Raw genomic sequence first — 23,898 nt, 5'->3', positions numbered from 1 at the left:
TATCAAAAAGGAAAGTTTTAAGCCTCGTCTTAAAAGTGGAAAGGGTGTCTGTTTCCCAGACATGATATCATTACCATGTTATCTTTTTATAAAAGAAAAGCTTCCAGGGATTCGGGGACTCAGTACCTTGGTGACAGGAATGGATAAAAAAACTAAACAAAGCTTTACTTCAGCATGGGGATGATGTGTCACGATAGGTTGACAACGCCTGTGTTATAAGGGATTATTGCTCGTAAAAGACGGCTAACAAAGATTAGTGTCTCCCGTTGCTGTTTTATCTGAAAACAAGGCACGAAGCCCCAGAATTCCAAATGAGTGACTTTTTTTTCTACAAAAGTTAAAAAAAATGTCCCCAGTGTGACATCAGGGGCTCCATATATTAGATTTGGATGTATAAACTTAAATTAAACCTGGACAAAGTAAAGACACTCTAACAAAAACACAAATGGGAGACCGTTAATAAATTGTAAGGCATAGTAAGTTGTTACCATTACAGGTATTATCATCATCATCATCACTGCCATCATCTTTATTCTCACACACAAACACGGCACCACATATGCACAACTCATCCAGAATACAGTAGTATTATTGAAAAGGCATTTGGCTAAGATAATGAAGATATCTAAAAGCTACAAAAATTCATACAAAAGTCAAAATGGAACATCAACGGTACAAAATTAAATGAAGCCGGGGGTCAAATCACTGGATGAATCAGTCACATAAATTCAGTAGCGGCACAACCACTCTTGCCATGAATATTTCCCATTTTCTGTCTCACACTCAAATACAAATCAAATTCAGCATTTCTGTATTCATAAGAAGCATCTTACTGTTACAGAGAAGGATCTGAAATGAACAGTTTATAGTGGACATATTTATTAGCTATAATGTTTTTTTGTCATAGCCATAAAATTACATCATACATCATCTGAATAAAAGCATCTATCTCCATATCTCCATGACTAGATAATACGACACTTTGCCTCTAAATCTAAATCGTTGCACTTCAACACATATTCTTTCTATCACTGCAACATCAGCAGACATTGTGGAGTGAAAAACAGCAAACAGCCGTGATCGGTGGACACTTGGGGGCTCACACCAATAACAACCAGGACATATAAAAAACGTTTGCCTTGTAATTTCAAATTTTTCTCCTGGACGGATTTATTCACCCATCAAAGCCAACATTTACTGCAATTTGATCCTTCATTTAAAGTTAATTTTTTGGCCCTTTCATAAGAAAAGTACTTAATGGCTGCAAATATTTGATTTCGTTCACTAATTTCCAATTGGCATTGTGCCAAAGTCTGGAATTCAATTCTAACAAGAAGGCTATGCTGTTGGTTCAATTTGTTTGTCTGTTTGTTGGCAGGATCATTCAAAAAGTGAATGATTTCCATGAAAAATGTTTCCACCGAGAGTGGAAACAGCCCAGCTTAGAAGTAATCAAATTTAGATGTTTGTTTTCAATCTGGATTCATTTGCTCAGCCACTCTCACTTGTTTTGGGCTCTACGACTTCTGAACCTGGTGGATATTTTTCATGGAAATGGGCCAGCGATGCAGCGCATGAGAACACTGATTGGGTATCATGGGAAAGCCCTTATATGGACCAACTATTCCAAGGCAACTCTCATACAGGGGACTGAGAACTGTTTAGGCATTTCTCATATTTTTGTTTTATAACCTTTTACATACTTGAACTGGGGCCATAGCACATATTCTCCACGCTCCATCTCTAATATTGCACACGATCCATCATAAAATTCACACACACAACCAAGCTCACATGAATATACAGAAACTGTGAACACTCACATTTGGCTCTATACATAAGACACAGAACACTCTTTTTTTAATTTCATGTTATGGAACACAGGGCTGCTAATCAGAACTGCTGACTTTAGTCACAAACAAACCTGAATAACTCAACTGTGACAAAATTTTTGCCTTAATGTGACAGACGGGGTCATGACCAAACTGTCAAACTGATATATTGAGACCTGTTAATTTGATTCCAAGCTTGAATTAAATGTGTAAAATCCCTTAGGCACTGAGTTACACATTAAAGAGGTATGAAAATGAATCAAGAACTGAGTAATGCGACATGCTAAGAAAAGCTTCATAAACTGTTTCTAGTTAAACATTACTTTTCATGGCAAAAGGTGGGAGTACCCTGAACACAGAAAGAACTTGACTTATTGAACCTTTTCAGGGCAGCATCATGGTGGCAGGATTACTAACTGACACTGTAGTCCACGGAACAACATAAAGACCAGGTGACAGCAGAGCTTTGCATGTGAAACTGATCAAATCTAACAGAAACTTGCACACTGACACTTCAGTGGAAGTGGAAACCCTGTTTTAAACTGAAACTGAAAACCTACCCTGCTGCAATGCGATTTCTGAAATGATATCTTATTTCTTCAACGATTTCCACCGGATACTTGTAAAATGTACGAGACAAAAGCTCTAACATTTACAAACTGACAGCTCAATTTAATCAGAAACTAATGCAAACACGTTGCAAACCAATCCTCTCACGTTGGAAACACGTTTTTACAGTTTCTGTGGTGTTTGGCAAACAAAATATGAAACAAAAAGAGTTCCAAAATCACTGTTACAATACTCAACAAAATAAAAACACACAGTTTTCTTAAACTGTACAGTTTAAGTGTCCCCCCCCTTCTTTTATTTCCTTTAAAGTGTAAACAGAAATGTGGTCTGGTGTTGACCAATCAGCAGCCAGCAATCAAGGATTTTTTATTTTTTTTTTTTTACTTCATAGCAGTCACTCGGTTCATGTCATTCTTTTTCATCATGTCTTTGCCTCTCTCTGTTGTCAGCTTCGGATCATTGCGAAGATATAGGTTGCTGTTTGGCTTCAGGGCAGTTATGCAGGTCAAGCTATTCATGCGATCCATCAACAACTTCTCTCAGACATCTTGAGGAACACCCTGGTCTCTACATCCTGGGGAAGGAGAGATCACAGGGGGAAAATAAATCAATATCTTCATCAGGTTGTGGAGTTAATTGTTCCAGATACTCAGTGCAGAGGCATTAAGAGCTAATGCTTCAGCAAGTATTGACTGGTAAATTGAGTCATTACTGTAGGTTTCCTAAAGTGGCAAGCATTACTAGCTTGGCTAACGTTATGGGTTCACATATATTAGAAATGCCTCCCATTGAGGAGCCAAAATTTCTAAAGAATGGTCTAAAAATTAAACAGTTCAGCCCAGCTGGGGTAGTCTCAACTGCGAAGAGACTACAGTCAGAGTCTACAGGTGGATGGTGGGTGAAACAGTGAAATGCTGTCAGTGGCAGCAGGCAGCAGCTTAGCTTTTGGCGAGCAGTGGATACAGACATGCAGCACAGGAATAAGCACTGCCATGGCTCCTTAAAGGCACAGTGCCATTAGTACAGTCACAAAGGTAAAAGGAAGTGTTGGGGAGCAAGGTGTATGTCATGGTGGCAGACTTGAGTTGGGCTCCCTGAGCGAATGAAACTTTCTTTCATTTTGTCCATTAGGCCTCGTAGGAAACATCACAATGTCCTCTTTATTTTAATCAGCCATGAAATTTGTATTGTTGCTTGAAAGTTTAAAGAATTATGTCTTATTGTTTCTCAACCATCTCACCACCGTCTGCATATAAAAGATGGACATAACCAACAAGCCACCGATTAGTTAACAAAGCTATCGTTTTGTAGCCTTAAGTGTTGCACTTTGGTCGGTTTTCGGAAACTGAACAAGACAGGCAAACAATCGTTTTGACTGGGGAATTATGCAAATTCATGACTTGCTCACTTATCACAAGGTAGCCTCACTCTAACAAATGCCCTAATTGATCAAAAATTTTACTCTATCTAATTAGTATTAGACCAATTCTAACACAGACTCTAAGACTTTGTGGTTTCTTATACATAAGACTTGAAAATGACTTCTGCTCTTATTTTAAAACGCTCATAAGGTCGTACCTTCCTTCTGCCTTTTGAAAGGGGCGTTACTTTAAAGAATGCTAAAAAGAGGCATATTAAAGGGTTAAAAACAAGTGGCTTATAGGACCCTTTCAGTTGGAGGACTTGTTGTTTCAGACCCAAAGGTTATGTCCATCTTTTATGTATAGTCTTTAGTCAGGACCCAGTGGTGTCATATTTCCTCTCAAATGTCCGGCTGGTGTTCTCATTGTTGCAGAAACTGGAAGCAAATCGTGTTACAGGAGTTACAGAAATGTGGGTTCTAACATGTGGGTAACGCTATTTCAAAGTATTGGCCAAATTAACTGTCCAACCAGATTTATGTGGACCTGCAGAATGAGTTTTCATATTGCCAGGTTTGAGAATGACCTTTGTTGCATGAACTCATAATTACTGGGTTGTCTTTATGAGAATACCAAACATACCTTGTTATTTCTGTATGACCCAGAAAGATAAGTAAAAAGTTCAGACTTTTTTTTGTGTTTTGGAGCCTGGGAAATAATGTGTTTGGGGTTACTAAATACAAGTAACTGAAAGTTAGTTCTGAAATCAAGGAGGAACTACTGAGTTGAAGGAAAAAATAAATACCTACCATCAGAAACTTTCATGAAGGAGAGCAGGGAGGGAGAAGAGAGAGAAGAGATACGACATGGTTAGCTTTTATTTGCTTAATTTTGTTTCCTGCGCACAGTGAACTGCATTAATGTACAACAAAACAGGTGGCTGGTTGTTAAAATATAATCCGACCTCAGTTTTGGATATAGACCAAATGAACACAACTGCGGTCACACAACCCTGGTGTGCTGGATCAATGAGAAAAGAGAGGCAGGCAGGAATGGGGAAAGCGGAAAAAACAGATAGAGAGGGAGACTGGGTGAGCGGACACGGAGTGGGAGGAATAATATAAGAGATAGAAGGAGGGGAAACAAGGATATGGTGAGATGAGATGGGAACAATCATTAGATAGAGAGAGGCAGATGGACGATGATCAGTAGGAGGGACATAATACCTTGATCATTAGATGGATGAAGAAAGAGAAAACGGAGAAAGATGTGTTTGTAGAGACGGTTATGGAAGGTTGCATGGAAAGAAAATGAAAGGAGGGCAAAGACTGACAAATATCCCACGTTTTCAGAGTGATTCATTGAAGACACAAAGGATGAAAGAGGGAGCAGCTGCAAAGGAGCATAAACTCCCAAAGCTTTCGAGACATGTGTTTTGGTAATGAGTAGTTGGATAACAGTTGCTGTTCTAGCCAAACTGCATGCACAAAGTCACTTTGAGAAGCAGTGCGAACAAGAAAAACACTGAGTATATTCAACAGACTGCTGCAGCGAACAGGAGCGTAGATTTTAGCACCAACATTTGAGGAGGACACGAGGCTAGGGGCCTGACAAACAGTGGGGAGCAGTGAACAAAAGCACAACAGGGGTGTGGAGGCTGCCAATCCCACAGAGACAATTACTGTACTGTACACGCGGCAAGCACACACAGTCTTGCAGGCATGTGGTTGCACACAGGCAGCAGCTACCTCACATATGCACACTCATGCGTACTCCCAAAGGAGACAGGGCTGTGGTAATTCAAAGGCTGCCTGTGCACATGGGGAGAATCTGACTCTGGTGACTCTGTGTGCATGTGTGTGTGTGAGAGAGAGAGACAGCACTTGTTCATGCATCTTTACCAGAGGAGAACACACATTTTGACGGAGAAAGAGATCAAATTATCACACCTCTTCAACTCTGAATCCATCTTTAAATTTTTCTGTCTTTCTTAAAGCCCATGCTTCAGCTAGAATGACATATACAATCTCTACCACATATGGGCCATCTGAAGTTATCAAACGCATCCTTTGCAAGAAAAAGCTTGAATAGCATTGCTATCCTTATTATTCTTTCCTTTATAGATTTCCAAGATTAAGACTAAAACTAACAACAAAATAAATAGTCTCTTATTTCTTTCTGAGCTCTCTGGTTTCTACTGAACATGTGTGTTTCCGTTTTATTAAAAAAGACATATGAAGAGAAAAATGAATGCATTTTTTCTGATTTTTCTTTTGTAATCAGCTGGTGTGAAGTACTTTGAAGCAGTCAGTTTCTTGTCTGTCAGAGTACTCTAAGTTTGGAGAATCAGAGAGAAATTTGGACAACCCAGCAAAGTTGACAGCAAATCAGAAAAGGGACGCCTAAAATAATTCAGATGGCTATCTTGCAGATTTTTACACTGCCTAAGCTTTGCATCAGACAGTTGTTTACTTTGTCTCTATCTCCTCCACTGAAGAGCACCCGTGTTGACAGCGGGTGGCAACAGCTCGATTGGCCAAGAGTTGAGTCAAACTTGTTGAATAACTTAGTGCTAGCCAAATTCTTTTGCAAAGATTACTCAGAGTGTAAGTGTTTGCACTTTTCCAGGCTTTTCAGTCATTTGAAATTGGGTTTCTTAACACTTAAGAAAACATATCTTTTGCTATCATGTAAGACAAATCACATAATGGTTCCAGAAAGGAAATTTTGCTCAGTTATACTGGCCTCTTTCTGTTAGTCCTAACCTGACATCACACCAGTGTCAATGTCTGCTGGCTTTTACGTGTTTCATGGTTTTCATGCTGTGCAAAGACAAACACCATAATTCTATTCAAGGAAAAGTGGAGAGGTAGAAAAGAGTAAAGATCATTACTGACTTGCCAGGATGACCATGTCCATTCCCCAGAAGATGCTCATGATCCATCCCACCATGATAACAGCCGTCAGTATCTGGATGAGGGCTGCTGCCACGTTGAGCCAGAACACACAGCAAACGCCTCTCTGAGAGATCAGCTCACAGCGAGCGCCACACAGCACTGCGAATGCTGAGATGAAAGTACCTGAAGGACATAATTAGCAAAACATCCTGTTACCTCAAACAAAAACGTCACAGTTTATTGAAAAAGGATGATTAACGGCCGCAATGCAACGCTTACTGCGCTCGCACGTCGGCGTACTTTGCTCTGTGATGGCTACACTCTAACGTGATTAAAGGCTTCTGATGTAGTTTTCCACTCGGGTTAATCTCCAGCGAAACAAACAGCAAACAACAGACTTTCCAGTAAAAGTCAAATAAACAGGAGGAGATGTGCGTGTCTCTGATGAAAACATTTCACAGATAAATTGCTGATTCAAAGCAGTTTCTTGAGCTAAATGTGCACGTGTTCCTGATGTGCAGCCAGTGTACTTCACCATATTCTCCTTCATAATTTACCATGATAGCCTCACATTACCGCATGCATCAGCAAATTAACTTAAAGCACAAAGTCTGATGGAAATATGAATCATTTTTCAAGCTGTTTAAAACCAACCTACAGCAACTCTTTGCAATTATCCTCCTGACAAAAACTTCAACCCTAAATTGTTCCTATAATTTCACAGAACACCCACACACCACTAAGTCCAAGCCAGCAGAGTCCTTGATATCCAGAGATCAACACACACACACATATATACTATCTGAGCATGTTTCAATTTCATTTGCACAAATCCTACTTAAATTGCTCCCAATGCACTGAAAACAAAATACTGTGCTGACCACCTGTAGCCCTGGAGCCAACACTGAATTTATCATAGTATATATAGAGTGTGATAGTGAAGAATTTCCCATAAAATTACAGTAAAATACTGTCAGGAAGACAAAAATGTGTTTCATCATTATTTCAAGTGCAAATTATGTTTTTTTTTTTACAGAATAGCACCGTGCTTTGGATTACAGTTTTACTTATTAAAACATACAACCTGTGATGAACAACAACACATGGCATATTATTATTATTATTAGTATTATTATTATTATTATTATTATTATTATTATTATTATTATTATTATTATTATTATTATTGTTATTATTATTATTATTATATGACACATCATAAAAGTGTCATTATCTGTTTCACAAAAACTTATAGAAAACACAGAAGCAGTGGGCAAACTGAGAACGCCCCATGATTCAGCATCATGTAAAACCACCTTTTACAGCAATAACTGGAAATAATCCTTTTCTGTATCATTATCTGTCTTATAAATGGCCTTATAACTTTATAAATGGCCTTTTATAAAACCCTTTCCAGAGGGATCCTTGCTGATGTTGCATTTGAAATGCTCCAGACCGAAAAAGTGCCAAAAGGACCTCACAGCTCCATACCTTCTTCGTTTCCATGGAAGCATTAAGCGTGGACTGTTCAGTTGTAACCGGAGAGTAAGATATTCCTCTCTCTGTCATGAAGAGCAAAGTGAATACGGTTCGTCAGAGTGACTGTCCACTTAGGTCGATCTACATTGTGTTATTTCACATCATCCACTTAACATTAATGAGTGAGTTTGAACCACTGCAGCATTGCGTCTACATGCACAGAAAACCCACCTGTACAATGACCTTCTGTGCTCATGTCCACTGTTACTGAGCTGAGACAGGTTCATCTCTGTGTGCTTGTCTGCCTGAATTAAATTCAGTATCACTCTTTATCCTGTTATCTGGAGACCTTCCCAGTCAATGTTTATTGTACAATAAATGCTGTGTGTGTGTGCTGTTCATGAGTCACACAGTGGAGCACATGTAACTCTCACTTTGCACAAATTAGATTATTTTATAACTCAATGTTTCCATGACAACATTTGCTCAGCAATATAATATATACTGTACATAAAAATGTGACTGATCCTGTTTGTATTTTCATTTAATGGACGATATAGGTGTCTTTTTAGCTGTTTACCAGCTCACTTTGGTATCATTTCACCACGATTCACAAACCCCACGCGTCTTTTATGTAGTCTGCATGACACTTAGACTACATTGGCACTGCAGTCAGAGAATTTACTGTATGTTTGTCAGGTTTCAACAAACATAACATGTGCACTGTAAATCTGTAAGCTTTATGGGTCTAGTCTTTTCAGTTCTTACAAGATGATAGCAGCATTTAAAATGTGTCATTTTCATGCAGAAGACAAACAGCCCACCTGTTGCTCTTAGAAATGCAGCCTTAAATCATCGCGGCAAGCTGATGGAGTTTGGGACCAGAGGATCCACAGGCCATTTTTACTCAAAGTACGCTCTTCTCCCCCTAGAAATCCCTATGAAATCTTACAGTATCAGTGTGCAATATAGTAATAATATCAAGTTGGAGATTTTTTTAAAGGGCCACAGCCAAATTGGGCCAAAGTCAAATTGGGCAAAGATCTGCTTTGTGGTTGAGTGAAACTAAGCATTATAATCTTTTTTTAAAAAATTCCTGTACAGCTGTTGTCTGTGCTTTTTAGTTTTTTTATCGTTTCTGGTGCTTTGTCCTCGATGTGATTAAATCAGTTATTGTCAGCCCCTCCCAGCTCGAGCTGATTTTCAACCAGGTAGCGTTACACAACAACATTTTGGGATCCCGATTGCGGTTTCCGATTGAATGCAAAGGACAAAAAACCCAAATCCTTCACTCCGCATGAGGCCAGATCAACAACTCTGAGCCAGCATAGCCACCACAGAAGTGTTCTTTAAGGTTTTAGGAGTACACTACTTTTTCCAGTCTGCTCTGATGGGTCAGGTGATTGGTCAAGAAGGGCAGAATGCAAGTCAGCTGCTCACTGTATGTTTGAAGGCATTTTAAACTAGACACTATATTCATTAAACATATATGTTAAATTGTGCCGTCATTCCGTAAAACAAACCAAAACAAGCCTGGACCATGAATGAGACACTTCAGACAGTACAGGGGCAGTTAGATTTACTCCCTTACATGCAGATCTTTGCAACGTCACAGAACTGTTACGTTCTCAAAAAATCAGAGATAACCTACTGATGGGGGAAAAAAAAGAAACAACTTATGACTTGATCTTTAATCTTACACATTTCAGAGACACACCACTTTACTTTTGACATATCTGATATCCAGCCTGAGTAAACATACATGAAAGAATTCTGCAAGTCATCTGTAGTTTCAACAAACAAACAATGAAAGATAAGATATCTTTTGGTTCAATAGTTGCTCCACTCAGGATGTTAACACCTTTACTTAATGAAATATCATTAAAGACGTCCCATTTAAATTCAAAGAAATAAGAAAATAAAAAAAACTTTTGTGAGCTGTTGTGTCGGTCAAAGAAATACTTTGACTTTACAAACTCATTGATCATTTTGACAGTCAGTTGATGTCTGGATGGTCTTGCTCCAAGCTTTTTGTTCCCTTTTACAGGAACTGAACCGAACACTGTTAATACTATCAGTGCGGCACAAGAAATGCCCGGTGGGCACTGTGCAAACCACAACCTTGAGCCTTCTCTTTCCGTTTGCTCCATTTCTTGTCACTTTGAAAGGGCTCAAATAACAGAGCAAGCTGAGCAGGTGGAGAGACGAGGAAGCGCAGGAACAGCCAGGCTGCCAACTGCATCTCGTTTCCTTGGAGGAAACAAAGTACAGTCTCTTATCAGTTCTGTTCCCTCAGTTTGTACCTTCCTTCCTCATAAACTATTTGAGGATGAGGTAAATGCTGAGAGCTCTGACATTCAAACACAGAGGTCAAAGATACACTCAGTTTGTCCCCTGTGGCCTGACAAACTAGAATGAATATTTACTTAATCCTGAGTGATAAACACAATTCCCAGATTATGAGCAACCGCCATCTCACTCCAATCTCAACATTTACAAATGGAATATGAGAGATGAAACAAGTATGTGTAGCCGTTTTCCTTTCGAGTTTTTTGTCCGACAGTCATTTAAAAGCATTTCACATAAATGAGCAGCAGTGGCCTAAACTGAGATTCCACCCGGAGCCAACATGATTCGATCAGACAGAGAAATCTTCAGGTTGTGGGGGGCCACGCCCACGAGCAGATGCTCCGGCTGCTGGTGGAGCTGCCCACCACCAGACATGAGCCATGACTGACACTGAACTAAACGGTTACGCATCACTTCCATCTGAACAGTGGCATGCAAAACAGGATTTCTACGGTCCGCTTACTTTCTTCTTCTTTTTTTCTGTGTGACTTCCAACTTCTGTTCACTCTGTCAGGTACCAGTTACACGCGTTGCCTCCTCTTAACAGTTGGATGGAGCAGTTGGTGCCTGGCAACATGCTCAGCACACACATTCACTGGGGATGCAGCTGATAGTTATTCTCTTTATTTTCACTTTACAGTTTGTTCCATAAAAAAAAAAAAAAAATCAAAGAGCAGTTATGACTTAATTCTCCACCGGACAAAATAAATCCCAAAATCAAATTGCTTCCCTTGTGTGGCAAACATATGTGTATGTGAGAAGAGGTTGTATTAGTTAAAAACTACAGGATTTAATGCATGATTTCTAAAGGTAGAAAACCGCTGCCTGATGTAGCAGAAACTTGCACATCAAACACAGTGAGCCGAAAGGCTCCAAAGATTTGAGAGGAGCAAACAAAAAGCTGGGTGATAATTATCTGTGATGAGCATTCTTAGTATAGGAATGACTTCTCTTTAACAGTGTTTTGCCATGCAGTTTCAAAGAAAACTGATAAAAATGTCTTTGTTTCCTGTCAAATTGATCAATTTACTCTCTTTTTTTTTTTTAGCTCAAATATCAACTGCAAAAGTTATCTAGTGTCTGATTACATGTATTTCCTTCATTCTACTACAAAAAAACATCTATTTATCTGTTAATCATGTGCAAATCTCTGCCGTTGAATTAGAACTGAACTTGTGCTCAACCAGCCCCTGCTTTGATAACAGCTTGAATAAATCTTCCAACTCTCCGTGACAGAAATCTACTCTTGACAATCCTTCACGTGTGAAAAGCTTTTGGATCCTTTTGTATGTCACATGTGGGACATTGTGAGAGTGTGCTCGTGCATGTGTGTCTACGTATGTGTCCCTAGATATTAGCCAGACTTATTACTATAATTACACAGAGAACTCCACACGGCACCCACTGGTAGTGTGGGAGGTTAATGATGGAGTCTAAGAGTGTCAAAGACAAAAAGAGAAGCAGACATTAAGGGAGAGAAACACAAGGGAAGGAGGACAAAGAACGTGAAAATCAAAGCCTGCTGTAAGGTAGCGTTGTGTAAGTTACTGAAAATGTACCGATTTTACATATTACTCAACAGCAAAAGATGCATTAGGTGACATTGAATTTGTAACTTTACACAGCTCCAACAAACTCAGAATCCTTCAAAGCACTCTTTTTTTTTTTTTACCAGGGACAGACAGTGGATACTCTATTTGGATGGGTGGTCCGACTCTTTGCAGAAAAAAATGACAAACAATACATAGATACAGGCTTTTGCTCATGCTCCACAGTCCACAAATCCATGCATTATCTGTATGTACCATGTGTGAACATATAAATTGACTTTAATTTTTAGAAAGGATCTCTTTACTAACAGCTCCAGTATCACATCAGACTTAAAAAGTCCATTTAATCATCTTCACTGCATCAAATGTAATATTGAAACTGTCACAAACGATACATAGAACTGTGTGTGGTGTTTGTCAAATGGTCTGACTCTGACGCTAGATATTGTTAAGCTACGCTTTAGTTTTTTTGGCACATTTAACAAACCGTAAATAAAAGGTTTTTGAAATAAACTTTACTGATTTTTTTAGGCCGCTTTTGACACATTTGGAACGAACGAAGCTTGGCAAGCCATGTCAAACAGGTTTTACAGCCACAAGGTGCCTTTGCCATGTCTGACGTATAACTCAAACTGAATATTTTAAGATGTCTTCCAACTTCTGTAAGTTTCAGTGAGTTTGTAAAGGTAGGCTGTTATTCCCTGAAACAATATCAGGACGCCATGGTGCTGTTTCATAAAACATCCTGAGCCGACTTTGCTGATTGGCTGCACCTGCTCATGGACGTCTGCAGGAGATGGAGCTCAGCCCTGGCCCGTGTCCAAATTCAATTACACATTTCCAATTTTATTTTGGCTGCAGGTTGAATAGGACAAGACTCTGTTTTCAGTCTCAGTCAATTAGAACCAAACGGCTGAGACACACATGTGTGCACATTTCAGTCATTGTTGTCATGGCAACTAGCCGCAGCTATTCAATGAAATGTCAAGGCATTCAGGCAAATCTTCCCATACACACTCACACTCTAAACACGCTCAGACATACTGAGGTGAAGCGTCTCCTTGATGCTTTCCGCCTGAAATTTGTGGCAGCACAGCCCATTCAGACCTCATACAGCGTGCAGGTGCACCAAGACCCGTGTTTAAAGGGCGGGGGCTCAGGTTTCAATGGGTTGAGCCAACATTTCTGCCCCCAAAAAATGGGGAGAACAGTCAAGGTTTTTACTGACCTTTTTTTTTATATTATTGTTTGTGACATTTCCTAGCTGTCAATAATTCAACAAAGAGGGGTTACAGTAAATGACTGCTGAGTGTGACTCTAAGAGAAAAAGAAGGATTTGGGATCTGAAAACCATCTTCAAATAGCCTAAAAAAAGATAAGAGGAACAAGATTAAGTGGACAAACACATTATGTCTCTCCAGAAAGTAAATAGACTCATCTGTTATTTGGGGACTCAGTTTTGAGTGCTATGGAGACACCAGTCTCAATATTCCTTCACTGGGAAAATGCTTTTATTTGTCTCCACATTTCATCCTCTGTCTTCTTCTCATAAGTCGTTTTGTATTTCCCACAGAATGATCTCCTCTCCCTTATTTATTTCTAAAAATAAACTGCACCCCATGCTATCCCTTCATCTCTTGCAGCTTTTCAACTGAATCACCAAATTCTGTGGAAACTGAACCCCTTCAAAGGCATTTATTCATTAATAAGGTTTAGAGACAGTGAATGCAGAACACTGTTCAATACATGAGTCTTGTTAGTATCAGTATTACTCCATCTTTATGGGCTTTGTTATGAACAAAATGAGGATGAACATATCCATGAGCCTGGTGCTACCAGATGTTACGTAATGTGAGACACATAAACAGATATCCAACAATGTGGAGGATGAAGTGCTGGGAATTAGAAGGAAAAGCAGGAAGCAGCAGGCAGAAACATCCTTACAGTTGATAATGATCTGCATCTGGTTCCTGTCTGCACCAAAATACATGCAGTCAGTCAGTCATTTGGATTTCTAACAAATCCTCCCATTGAAGCTATCATATAGGTCATATATAGACAAGCTGCAAAAGGGAAATCAACGCACTTGTCGTTCTCGAGTCTTTCGTTTCAGAAGCAAAAAGGTGTTTGAGACCAACATGTGACTGTTTTTTCACTTTGGAGTTACTTTAAGTCAATAACACCACAGCACCACTTTTTTCAATTTCCTCCAAGGTATAGACATTAAAACTTATTGTACAGGGTTAGAAAACGATCGTGGTTAGGGCTGAAATACATAATACATAAAAGTGATTTCTTCGCAATCACCCGATTCACCACATTGAGTCAAAATGTTGCCCCTCGGGCCGATGCAATTAAACAAAAACAAACAAAAAAAAGCCATGAAATTGAGGGCATTAATTAAAGTTGGAATTTTTTGTTTTCCTTTTTTTCAAAGTTGCCAAATCAACAAGAAGTCAGCTGGTGTGTTTACACATGCATTCTACTTGCGTTCTGTGAGCTCATTTGATTTAGTTATTGTCATACCATCCTACAGGTGTTCTCATTACACGTTCTTGCTTCACATATTGGCCAGAAGGTACCCGTTTTGCCTGCTGGAGGGTTCAGCAGGTTTTTGAATTCTCATGTTGGAACATAAAAAATAGCCCTAGTAGGCCTAAATGACTTAATAATGTATTTTAAAGATCACAACGTGATCTTTTACTAACGCTAAACCAGTATTTAGGATTCCTAAACCATAGCAATTTGTTGTTGTACCTACGTCTAACCAGGTAGTTGTGTTGCTAACCCTAGCTTTGTCGTAGTGCTATTCAGACACCAAGAAGGAATGAATGAAAACAAGTGAAAAAGCAGTTGTATCCGGACTTAACTTGAAACACTGCCGTTAAAAGTGTTGCACATAGTAGTGCCACCTGCCCAACTTCCCTCCTAAAGAGGACTTGTTGCTTTTTCATCTTAACACTTTATAACAAGAGTTTGCCATGTTTAGCAATGTGAGTGGGTGACAACAACTAGCCAGTAAACATTGTATGTACCTACTGGCCGATTTATATGAGAGCAATGTGCACTGATAACTCCAAAAGAATGGTATGACAACAACAAAAGAAAATTTAAAAATCTGGTCTCCAGTTAATTGTGCGGCAAGCAGAGTCAAGGTTTGTACCCATGAAGATGACGCAAACAACGAGTCTGCCAACACTGATGACGCTGCTTCCTAAAATAATGACGCCAGTGACATGTCTTTTACGCCCAGCATGCTGACATTTCCAGCTGCAGCGCATTAACACCTGGCAGACAGCAGTCGTGTGAAGTCACACCTGGACACTTTATTTTAACACGAAGTGTGAAGAGGGTCTCTTGCTGTCTTTCTTAGCCTGCATACACATGCGTGCAGGCACACAGGCCTGCAAACGCCTGAATGTGTCACAGCTATAATCTTCTCAAGGCTGTGGGTCTTTTTGTTCATGTGCTCTCCCTTTGCTTCTTGTCTCGGTGGTTCCTCACTTTGCTAATCTGGTTTCTGAATGAGACACGGAAATGAAAACGCACATTGTTGAACACTGGATGATTGAAACTGAAAGGGCAACTGGAGAGGTCACCCTCCTCCGAGCGCCAGCACCCAGTTTTTGAGCAATTTCAAAAAAAGTGAAATGGATTCATAGAAAATCCAAATAAGCTCTTCCTTTTGTACACGCTCCACCACTCCAGCGAGTTTCATGAAGTTCAGGGCAGCAGTTTTTGCAAAATCTCAATGAGAAGAGGGAAATGTGATTTCTGACTTACCAAGTCCAGGTATGAAGGTGTTCAAGAAGAGACAGATGACGGCCAAAGGGAAAGGCATCGTGGGTATTGCAGCCCGAAGAGGTCCCTTCTTCTCCCTGACCTCCACCACCACTCCTCCACCTGCGGTGCTCCCGACCATCGCCTTGGCCCCTAAACTATCCTCTGTTTTAATGCGCCCCTGCTCCGTTCCTCTCTCTTTCTGTGCCATCTGTCTTCCTCTCTTTTTACTCTCAGCCACCTGTGTCTTAAAACTAAAATCAGCTGTTGAGAAGCAGATTAACTACGATGGAACAAGGTTCAGAGGATGGCAGAAAATGATCAATCAGTGATTGCAAACTGAATTAGTTAAATATTCAACTTTTCATGCCAACAACTGGCATCTTATCACAGTCTTTGTAACGTTCACAACCAGACGAACAACGGCATCGATCAGCGCTCTGAAAGTGTGGGAAAATTGTCCACAGAGCAGCAATAAATTTCTGATGAAAGAAAAATTCAAGTCAACTTCAAAAAGGCTCGGATTTATCCAGGGAGTATAGTGCTGGCTTAAGCATTTACAGAAGTGAGGCAATGGTGTTGGGAGAGCATTTATCCTGCAAATTTTATATGAGAGATGCTGAAATTTGCTTAAAATACGAAAACGTCTTTGAATACTTAAACACTGCTCCTCACTTCAGTCCCTTTAAGTCCTTGAAATAACCCCACTGTCAGAGGTCATTGGATTCCATGTGCATCATGCTGTTGAGGGACGATGAATAAGTGATAATTCCTCCTTGAAATTGTTTGAATGTCAGAGAAATCCTGGAAAGATTTGTAGCTCTTTTTTTCTTTCTTTCTTTCTGTCTTTTCTTCTAACCCACTCAGTCCACACACCTCTCCAAAGAGAAGGGAAAGTGAACACAACAAGCCCCCTTTTTCTACTACATCTCCCTCTCTCTCCCCTCCCTCTGCTCTTCCCTCTCAACCTTCCATTTAAAGGGACAGCGCAATAATCTGATGTTGCTTTTCGGTGAGGTCATATTCAACGAGATATCATTCAGAGCATCTAGATGGCAGCAGTCAATAAAGTTAATGCATCCCAACAATGATTTGCCACAGGTTGCTGATCATACATTATAATGATGTTTGATACTCATATGTCCACAAGAGATTTTTTAAAAGCGAGCAAGAGAAAATGGAATTGAGAACAAATGTTTTGCAAATGTCCCCAGCTTGTAATCGTAAGCTTATTACAGCTGATGCAGATAGTTGTTATTATCAAACTGCATGCTCTCTGATCTGGTTGATGTAGAAAAAGATTTATGGATGAGAAAGAAAGAAAGAAAGAAAGAAAGAGGGGGAGCAACAAAGAAAGAAAGAAAGCAATGAGGAAACCAAAAGAAAAGACGTTACAGAAAGTCACGGCCAAGATGATGGACGACAAAAAATCGTGTAGATGCGAGAGAGAAGAGACAATCAGTGTCAATATCTCAGTAATTATTCATGCATCCACTCTACATATGAGACGTATGTTTCCATCTCTTTAACTCTCTCACATATCCATATCCATCTCTGGCTTTCATTTGTTTGCCACTGTTTCACCTCCTCTTCCTCTCCCTCACCCTTCTCCAATCTGTCATCGGGACCTCCCTTCAAACAAAAGTGCCAGAGTTGCGGTGCATATCGGCACAAAGCTGAAATTAATCCCAGTCTTTGCATTAGTACCTCTGTCCGTCTCATCTTTGTCCTCTCTTTCCCCTCTCTCATCTCAGTTTAGTTTCCTAGCAACCAAGGAAGCTGTAGGTGATTATACAGAAGATATCGATCTCTAGTATTTGGTCCTGTTTCCATCTCCCCCCTCCTTGTTCTCCTTTCTTTCCCTCATACCTCCCATAGTTTTGCTTTTAATTTTCTTTTTATATTTGAAACACACACGCTATTGTGGCTGCCACACAAGGTGGTCTTATTCCTTTTCCATTCTTCTTTTTCTTTTTTTTTTTGGTCATGCAGAGCAGCCTTATCAAGTGTCAGACAGTGCAGAAATGTGGACAGCTAATCTCAATCACCATTGGATTGTCCAGCCAAAGGCATGCGGTGCATGTGCTGATGCTCATTACCATGACAACGTGACAGGGAAAAGTGAAACAGTAATTGCCATAAAATTACATTTAGGCTCTGAGAGGTACACAAGAAACTAAGAAACGTACCTGTTTGCATGGTGATGAATTACAACAATTAGACGAGTGATTTACAGTGTAATTACCCTGCAAGCATGATAACGGCCCTCTAATTGTGAACCCTGCATATATTTGTGTGTGTTCTCTCCTCTCCTGTCATCTCTTTGACTCTGTCTTCATCCCTACAGTGAACACACACACACGCACGTACACACACTAGTTCTCACAAGGCTTAATTTATGTTGATCCCATCTGTCAGGAAAAGCTGACATCACACGCTGGTTATTTATACACGTGTGTGTCTTCATCTGTGTTCTGTGTGCATGCGTGTGTGCCCGCTCCCCATTGTGCTCCTCACTTCTGACTGGATCACCACGGCGACTGTAGCCTTCACAAACTCTTTTCACTCCCCTTTCATCTCCATCTCTTGGCTGACTCTGGCTGGCTTTTATGTTTCTCTGTTTTTCCTTTTTCTTTGTTCACGCCACATACATTCCGCCATTCAAGTGTGTTACAGCAGAGTGGTTTTGATTCAGCTTCTAATGAACAAACATTCTTTTATTGTGAGGATAATGCAGGACCTTTCATGAAGACAGACGCATTGTTTGAGCTCACCACCACTGCTGGCTTTGTCAGTCCAAGGCCTCTGACTTGCTGTTTTTGTGGCTCCATTTATCATCACATGGTGTTTCGTGAGTCACTACATGCTGAAAAAGACCAAATATATTTTGGCAAATAGAGAGATAAACATTCATTTTCAATGCATGTTATCACAGACCGTCTTGGGTTAGAGTTTCCCCTCTTTGAAATTACAGTCCAGATTGTTTTTGTTTTAATTCTGCTTCATAAAATGCAATGTTGTTCTTTTTTATGGTGAAAGGTGAAGCTATACGATGGGAGAAATCTCAAGCATTAGAGCTGTGGGGCTATTATTTAGCTGGCTAAAAAAAGGTGGGTCAGACAGTCAAATCACAGACAGAGAAGACAGAGAAATCACATGAATTATTGAGCAATTTTAAAAAGGCCACTTAGAAAAGTCGTAAAGCCTCTATTTTGCTTACGGGACAGATAACTATGGGGTCTAGATGGTCTATTTCAAATTCAAAAGATGCCCAATGTTTTTTTTTTACCCACAAATCCATCGAACGCTATTTTATCAACAGTGTATTGTCTATATTATTTGCATTATAGGGCTATTCCATGTCATTTCAACCAGCTTTTTATTTCCCTTTCTCAAATTTTCAATTATCATAAAAAAATTATTAGAGCCACAAGAGGATTATTCATCAAGTGACAAATCCTTTCACAGCGGATGGGTCGGGTTTGTTGTGATGTTATGTCCGACAGTGACATGCAGTGATGCATGTATGAGATGGCATCACTGTATGCAAAGTACTGTAAAAGCTCCATTAGCAACAAAAGTGAAATGCTTAATTGTTGCATTTCTTTGAACAAGGCAATTATGTCATATAATGCCGTGATTTTCAACCTGGGGGCCTTCAGATTGTTTTGCATGGTTTTGGAGTGAAAATCAAGTGTTCTATGAACAAGACTACATATATCTTAATGGGGGTGCGTGGTGGTGTGGTGGTTAGCACACCTTCCTGTTCCTGGTTCATATCCCAGCTAGGATCTTTCGGTGTGGAGTTTGCATTCTGGGAACTTCGGCTTCTTCCAGAAACATGCACCTTAGGTTAACTGGTGATTCTAAATTGATTCTAGCAATGAATGTGAGCATGTGCGTAGTTGAACTTGGGAATGGCTTACAGTTGTACATGTATCGGTGAAATAAATTGATATAGGTTCGGCTGAGTGTGTTTGTGAGAGACAAAGTATGTGTGCAGATGAATCAAATAAAAAGGAATCTCCCTCACTTTTTTCCTTCACAACGATCGCTTGCACAAGCACTATTCTGACAATACTTTTGCTTGTGTCAGATTTTAGATAAGGAGCTTGACCTCTATCGGGACATTTTTACAGAAATGCATCCTCACTTCATCTACATGTTCATTTCAGCAGCTGTGGCTGTGAAACCTCAGACTGCGCGCTTCTGCTACGTCCTTATTTTCTTCTACCACAGGTGGGTCGTGCTGTTTGGTGGCTTGGTTGTATGTAAGCTTAAAAGGACATCTCCATGACTCCCCTCTTGGTCTCATGAATGAGCTTATTCGCCACAGCAATCCAACATGACAAAAGTTATATGAGCTGTGGATTTAGTATAAAATCCATCAACATATCTACTCTTTCATGGATCCTCTGACATGATGAACTCCAGCTTACTCTGGTTAATTCACTTGATGTTTCCAAAAACATCATCACAGTTGCAAAGAGGAGGCACTCAAGCCACCGCATCTCTGTCCTATTTTCATCCTAATTACTATGTAAATCTATGCAGCAGGTCCTCCAAAGTCTAATCAGACCATCTCCTCCAATGTGTCAACCGTGGTGTCAATAAAGCTTCGTTTGTGAGCAAATGCAGAGATAACCTATAGCACGCTCATAAAGCTGTGTACGTATTCGTACATTTGAGGTCGCACTTAGGGTGGCACGCAGGACATGAAAATAAAGATCTAGGTCTGAAACTATTCAAAAATAGTCTTGGCGGAGATGTCACTGCACAGACCTCAGATGAGGTGCAATCACTGCAATTTTCAGGTCAGTTTATTTTCAAATGTCAAAGAAAGAAAATAAAGCTGGTGGTTAAACTTCACAACCTAATGTTGACTGTAATGAAAATGATTTTTTTTCTAGAGTGTGTTTTATTTAGCATTGAGCATATATAGCAGTCACTCAAGGGGGTTTAAGTTCAGATTTGCCCCGCTCGCCAGCTCTCACAGGGGCTGAGAGCCTCATAACATGACCTCATCCAGCTCCTGTTGTCAGGAGTGCACTTGTAAATTGAATTAAACAATTCTCATTTTGCTGCAGTCCACTTAGAGAGATATAAACTGGACTGGGGGAGACTGCTGTGAAACATAACTGGAGAACGAACAAGAGAGAGGGGAGCGACACCTGCTGGCCACACAGGTGCAAATCCATACAGGCCTTTTGAGGTTGTCATGATTGCTTATTTACACAGGATTAAAAGAAAGATTATTTTCTTCGAAATAATCTCAAAAAGCTATGACTTGTTCATGTTTGTCTAAAGATGTCAATGTCTTTGTTTGGTTTTCGATTTCAATTTTTTTTGTAGGGAACTATCTATCCTTTGTGGCACAGATAAGAATTTCCTGTGGTTTCATCAACCAGAAACCACATCGGTTTTGATGCTCTGCTGTATGAAGTGAAAGAGGAGACCGAATGCATTTCTTTCCTATCGAAATTTGCAATAATGTAGATGGTTGGCAGATATCATATATGTGCATATATGTTCTTTTTGTTTGACAATCACTTCAGATCAAGACTTACCACAAAATAGCTTTTATTCAGATTAAAAAAAAAAAAAAAAGGGAAAATACAAAGAAGAACAAATAGTAGTAGAAATACCATGATGCATTGATCGATAATCTGAGAAGTAAAATATTCTGTATGAATTTAGAGAGAGCTATAGATAAATCTCTACACCTCTTTTGCTTGGCTCAGGACGTTTTTAAGCATAGTGGTACACATATACTGGGTCACTCAGATGCCCCGGTGGTGGTGGTGGTGGTCCCTCTCTTTGTCCTGTCTTTGGCCTCAATGATGTCCTTCACCCACTGTTGAGTTGCGTCGGCGCAGATTTCATTGCCCCTCTTCATGGTAAAGCTGAAACGAAGATTGACAGAGCAATTTTGAGTTTGCTTCTTGAATTTCGTTCTGATCACAGCGTACATTCGGTGTTGAATAAACTGTCATGTTTGTGCGCGTTAACTTATAAGCATTTTTAGATTGGCTTAACTTCGTGTAACCATCGATCTGTGTTTAAAGTTTTTTGAGTGAGAGTACCTAAAGTTGCTAAAAAATCTCTTCACATTGCTTTGATGTATTTAGATATAAAAGATGAATGATTTCGACCCTGGCCCTTTAATTCTGAGGTTTGCAAAAAACGAGGGGAGACACTTACAGCACACCTTCCATCGAACACAGCCTGTCCGTGTATTTGTAGCTCGTCACCTTGTTCTTTGGTAGGCGGTTGGCAATGAACTTAAAGCAGCACTTATCCGGACCGAAGGTGTCTGAAATCAGAATGGAGAAAAAAAAGTTAAGTTGGCATTAGAAACAAACTTTTCTTACAAAATATTCTCTATATATATCTATATATAGATATACATATAGAAAAATATATATGTATATCTATATATAATAAAAAAATAAAATGAAAAAATAAAAAAAATAAATTTGATTATATATATAAAGAGAGAGAGAGATGTTTCTGTTTATTTATTACAGTAACACTGAATAGATACTAAAGCAGCCTTTTAATAAATTACTACAGAAACCGACTGTTTGTCCGTAAAGAAAAATAAATTAAATTAAAATGAATTGGTATGCAAGCAGCTTACTGTCAGATGCCAGGACGGTGAGAGATGAGAAAATCAAGATGCAGGCCAGCAGAGTGACGGGGTTCTTCATCATTGTCGTCGTCATCTTGTTTGCTTCGATACACTCTTGCAGGTTGCTTGTCCAAGTGGGTGTCTGCCGTCTCTTTGTCTGCTTCTCACACAGCACCTCCACTTTTATTGTGCTACAACTAAAAAAAAGACGTGTGTGTGTGTGTGTGTGTGTGTGTGTGTGTGTGTGTGTGACAAAACAAGTTCCATGACAAATAAGCAGATTGCAAGCTGAAACTAGCCAGCCTTCAAATCACCTGCGGTCATGTGGTCAACACTTCTCAAAAGGGGAAACAAGAGTGAGGGGGGAGCACACTTGTTGCTGTGGGTGAGAACGGATTCTTTGAAACAGAACACACCACATCGACACCTCGGTACCTGTGTGTGTGTGTGTGTGTGCAATTTGTGCACGAGCATCTGCATGCAGTGTGCAGATGCATTGTGGCTTGATGCTCCCCTCCCTGTTACTACTGACATTATGTTTGTTTGAGGTTACGATTTCCAAAAATTGAAACATTTAAAAGTCACATTATTACTTATGTGTGAAATCGTGCCTAAAAAAAACAGGTCTATTTAAAGAATTGCTCGACTAATCCGATTAAAATCTATCCATCACAAAGTTTAAAGTACGCTTAAACTTAGAGAAGTTTAAGAAGAGCATTTTTTTTAAAGAGGAGTATTTCAAGTCGCGTTTCAAACCCACTGATGCTCAGGTACCTCACAGCAGGAGGTCTTAAAACCGCAACCATCTGCCTTCCGATTGTTGGCTCTGACCATGGCTGGTCGTTTTTGACGGTTATGACGAAAGTGCTTTTCCTTTCACACTGAGCATTTCTAAATATGAGGGGATTTTAGAAAATAGATTGTAACATGGCACGCTTGAGAGACATGGGTGGAGGATTGATAAGGTGCTAGTAGCAATGTTTTCATTTGCCACTACACAGTAAGATAAAGAAACACTGATATTTGACAACAAAGATGACAGGAAGAGATGGGACATAGATTGTAATGTTGTGGTTCTTGGTCAATACTTTGAACAAGTGGACAGGGGGGGTCTGTGACTAATCCCTAAGCCACAAGGATGCTTCTGTCTGCTAAGACTTCCTCAACAAGATACTCAACCACAGCACATACCATAACTGGAAAATAGGTCAATATCAAAGTCCCGCAGCAGTTATCGATTCATTCAGTGAATGGGGATCTGTGAATATAGTGGTCTGGCCCTGCTAGTGAATGACACTGCTTGCCATGTTCACTCTGAATTAGCTATTCTAATGTTTTGATTATTCTTCCGTACATGTTTGAACCAGAACTTTCATATTTCATCGGTACCTCACGGGCTGTGAGAGAAGGCAAGAAGCCTGAGCAAAGGTGTCATTTTTGCTTCCGTCA

General features: G+C 39.8%; 2 protein-coding genes across 2 annotated transcripts; both read right to left on the bottom strand.

The window, feature by feature from the left end:
- Positions 1-499: 499 nt before the first annotated feature.
- Positions 500-16,705, bottom strand: stum (stum, mechanosensory transduction mediator homolog). The gene is made up of 3 exons (XM_075458835.1): positions 15,822-16,705; positions 6,661-6,843; positions 500-2,976 (listed from the first exon to the last, which is right to left on the bottom strand). Exons 1-3 carry the CDS (start codon positions 16,027-16,029, stop codon positions 2,942-2,944), a joined length of 426 nt encoding a protein of 141 aa, XP_075314950.1. The 5' UTR covers positions 16,030-16,705; the 3' UTR covers positions 500-2,941.
- Positions 16,706-21,381: 4,676 nt separating this feature from the next.
- On the bottom strand, positions 21,382-22,627 carry LOC142375083 (C-C motif chemokine 4-like). Its single transcript, XM_075459004.1, has 3 exons — positions 22,459-22,627; positions 22,020-22,131; positions 21,382-21,721 (listed from the first exon to the last, which is right to left on the bottom strand). Exons 1-3 carry the CDS (start codon positions 22,541-22,543, stop codon positions 21,595-21,597), a joined length of 324 nt encoding a protein of 107 aa, XP_075315119.1. The 5' UTR covers positions 22,544-22,627; the 3' UTR covers positions 21,382-21,594.
- Positions 22,628-23,898: the final 1,271 nt, after the last annotated feature.

This window comes from Odontesthes bonariensis, chromosome 24 (genome assembly GCF_027942865.1).
Source record: "Odontesthes bonariensis isolate fOdoBon6 chromosome 24, fOdoBon6.hap1, whole genome shotgun sequence".
NCBI classification, from domain to species: Eukaryota; Metazoa; Chordata; class Actinopteri; order Atheriniformes; family Atherinopsidae; genus Odontesthes; species Odontesthes bonariensis.
The sequence above is the reverse complement of the archived record's forward strand: the minus strand, read 5'-3'. Positions and strand labels throughout refer to the sequence as shown.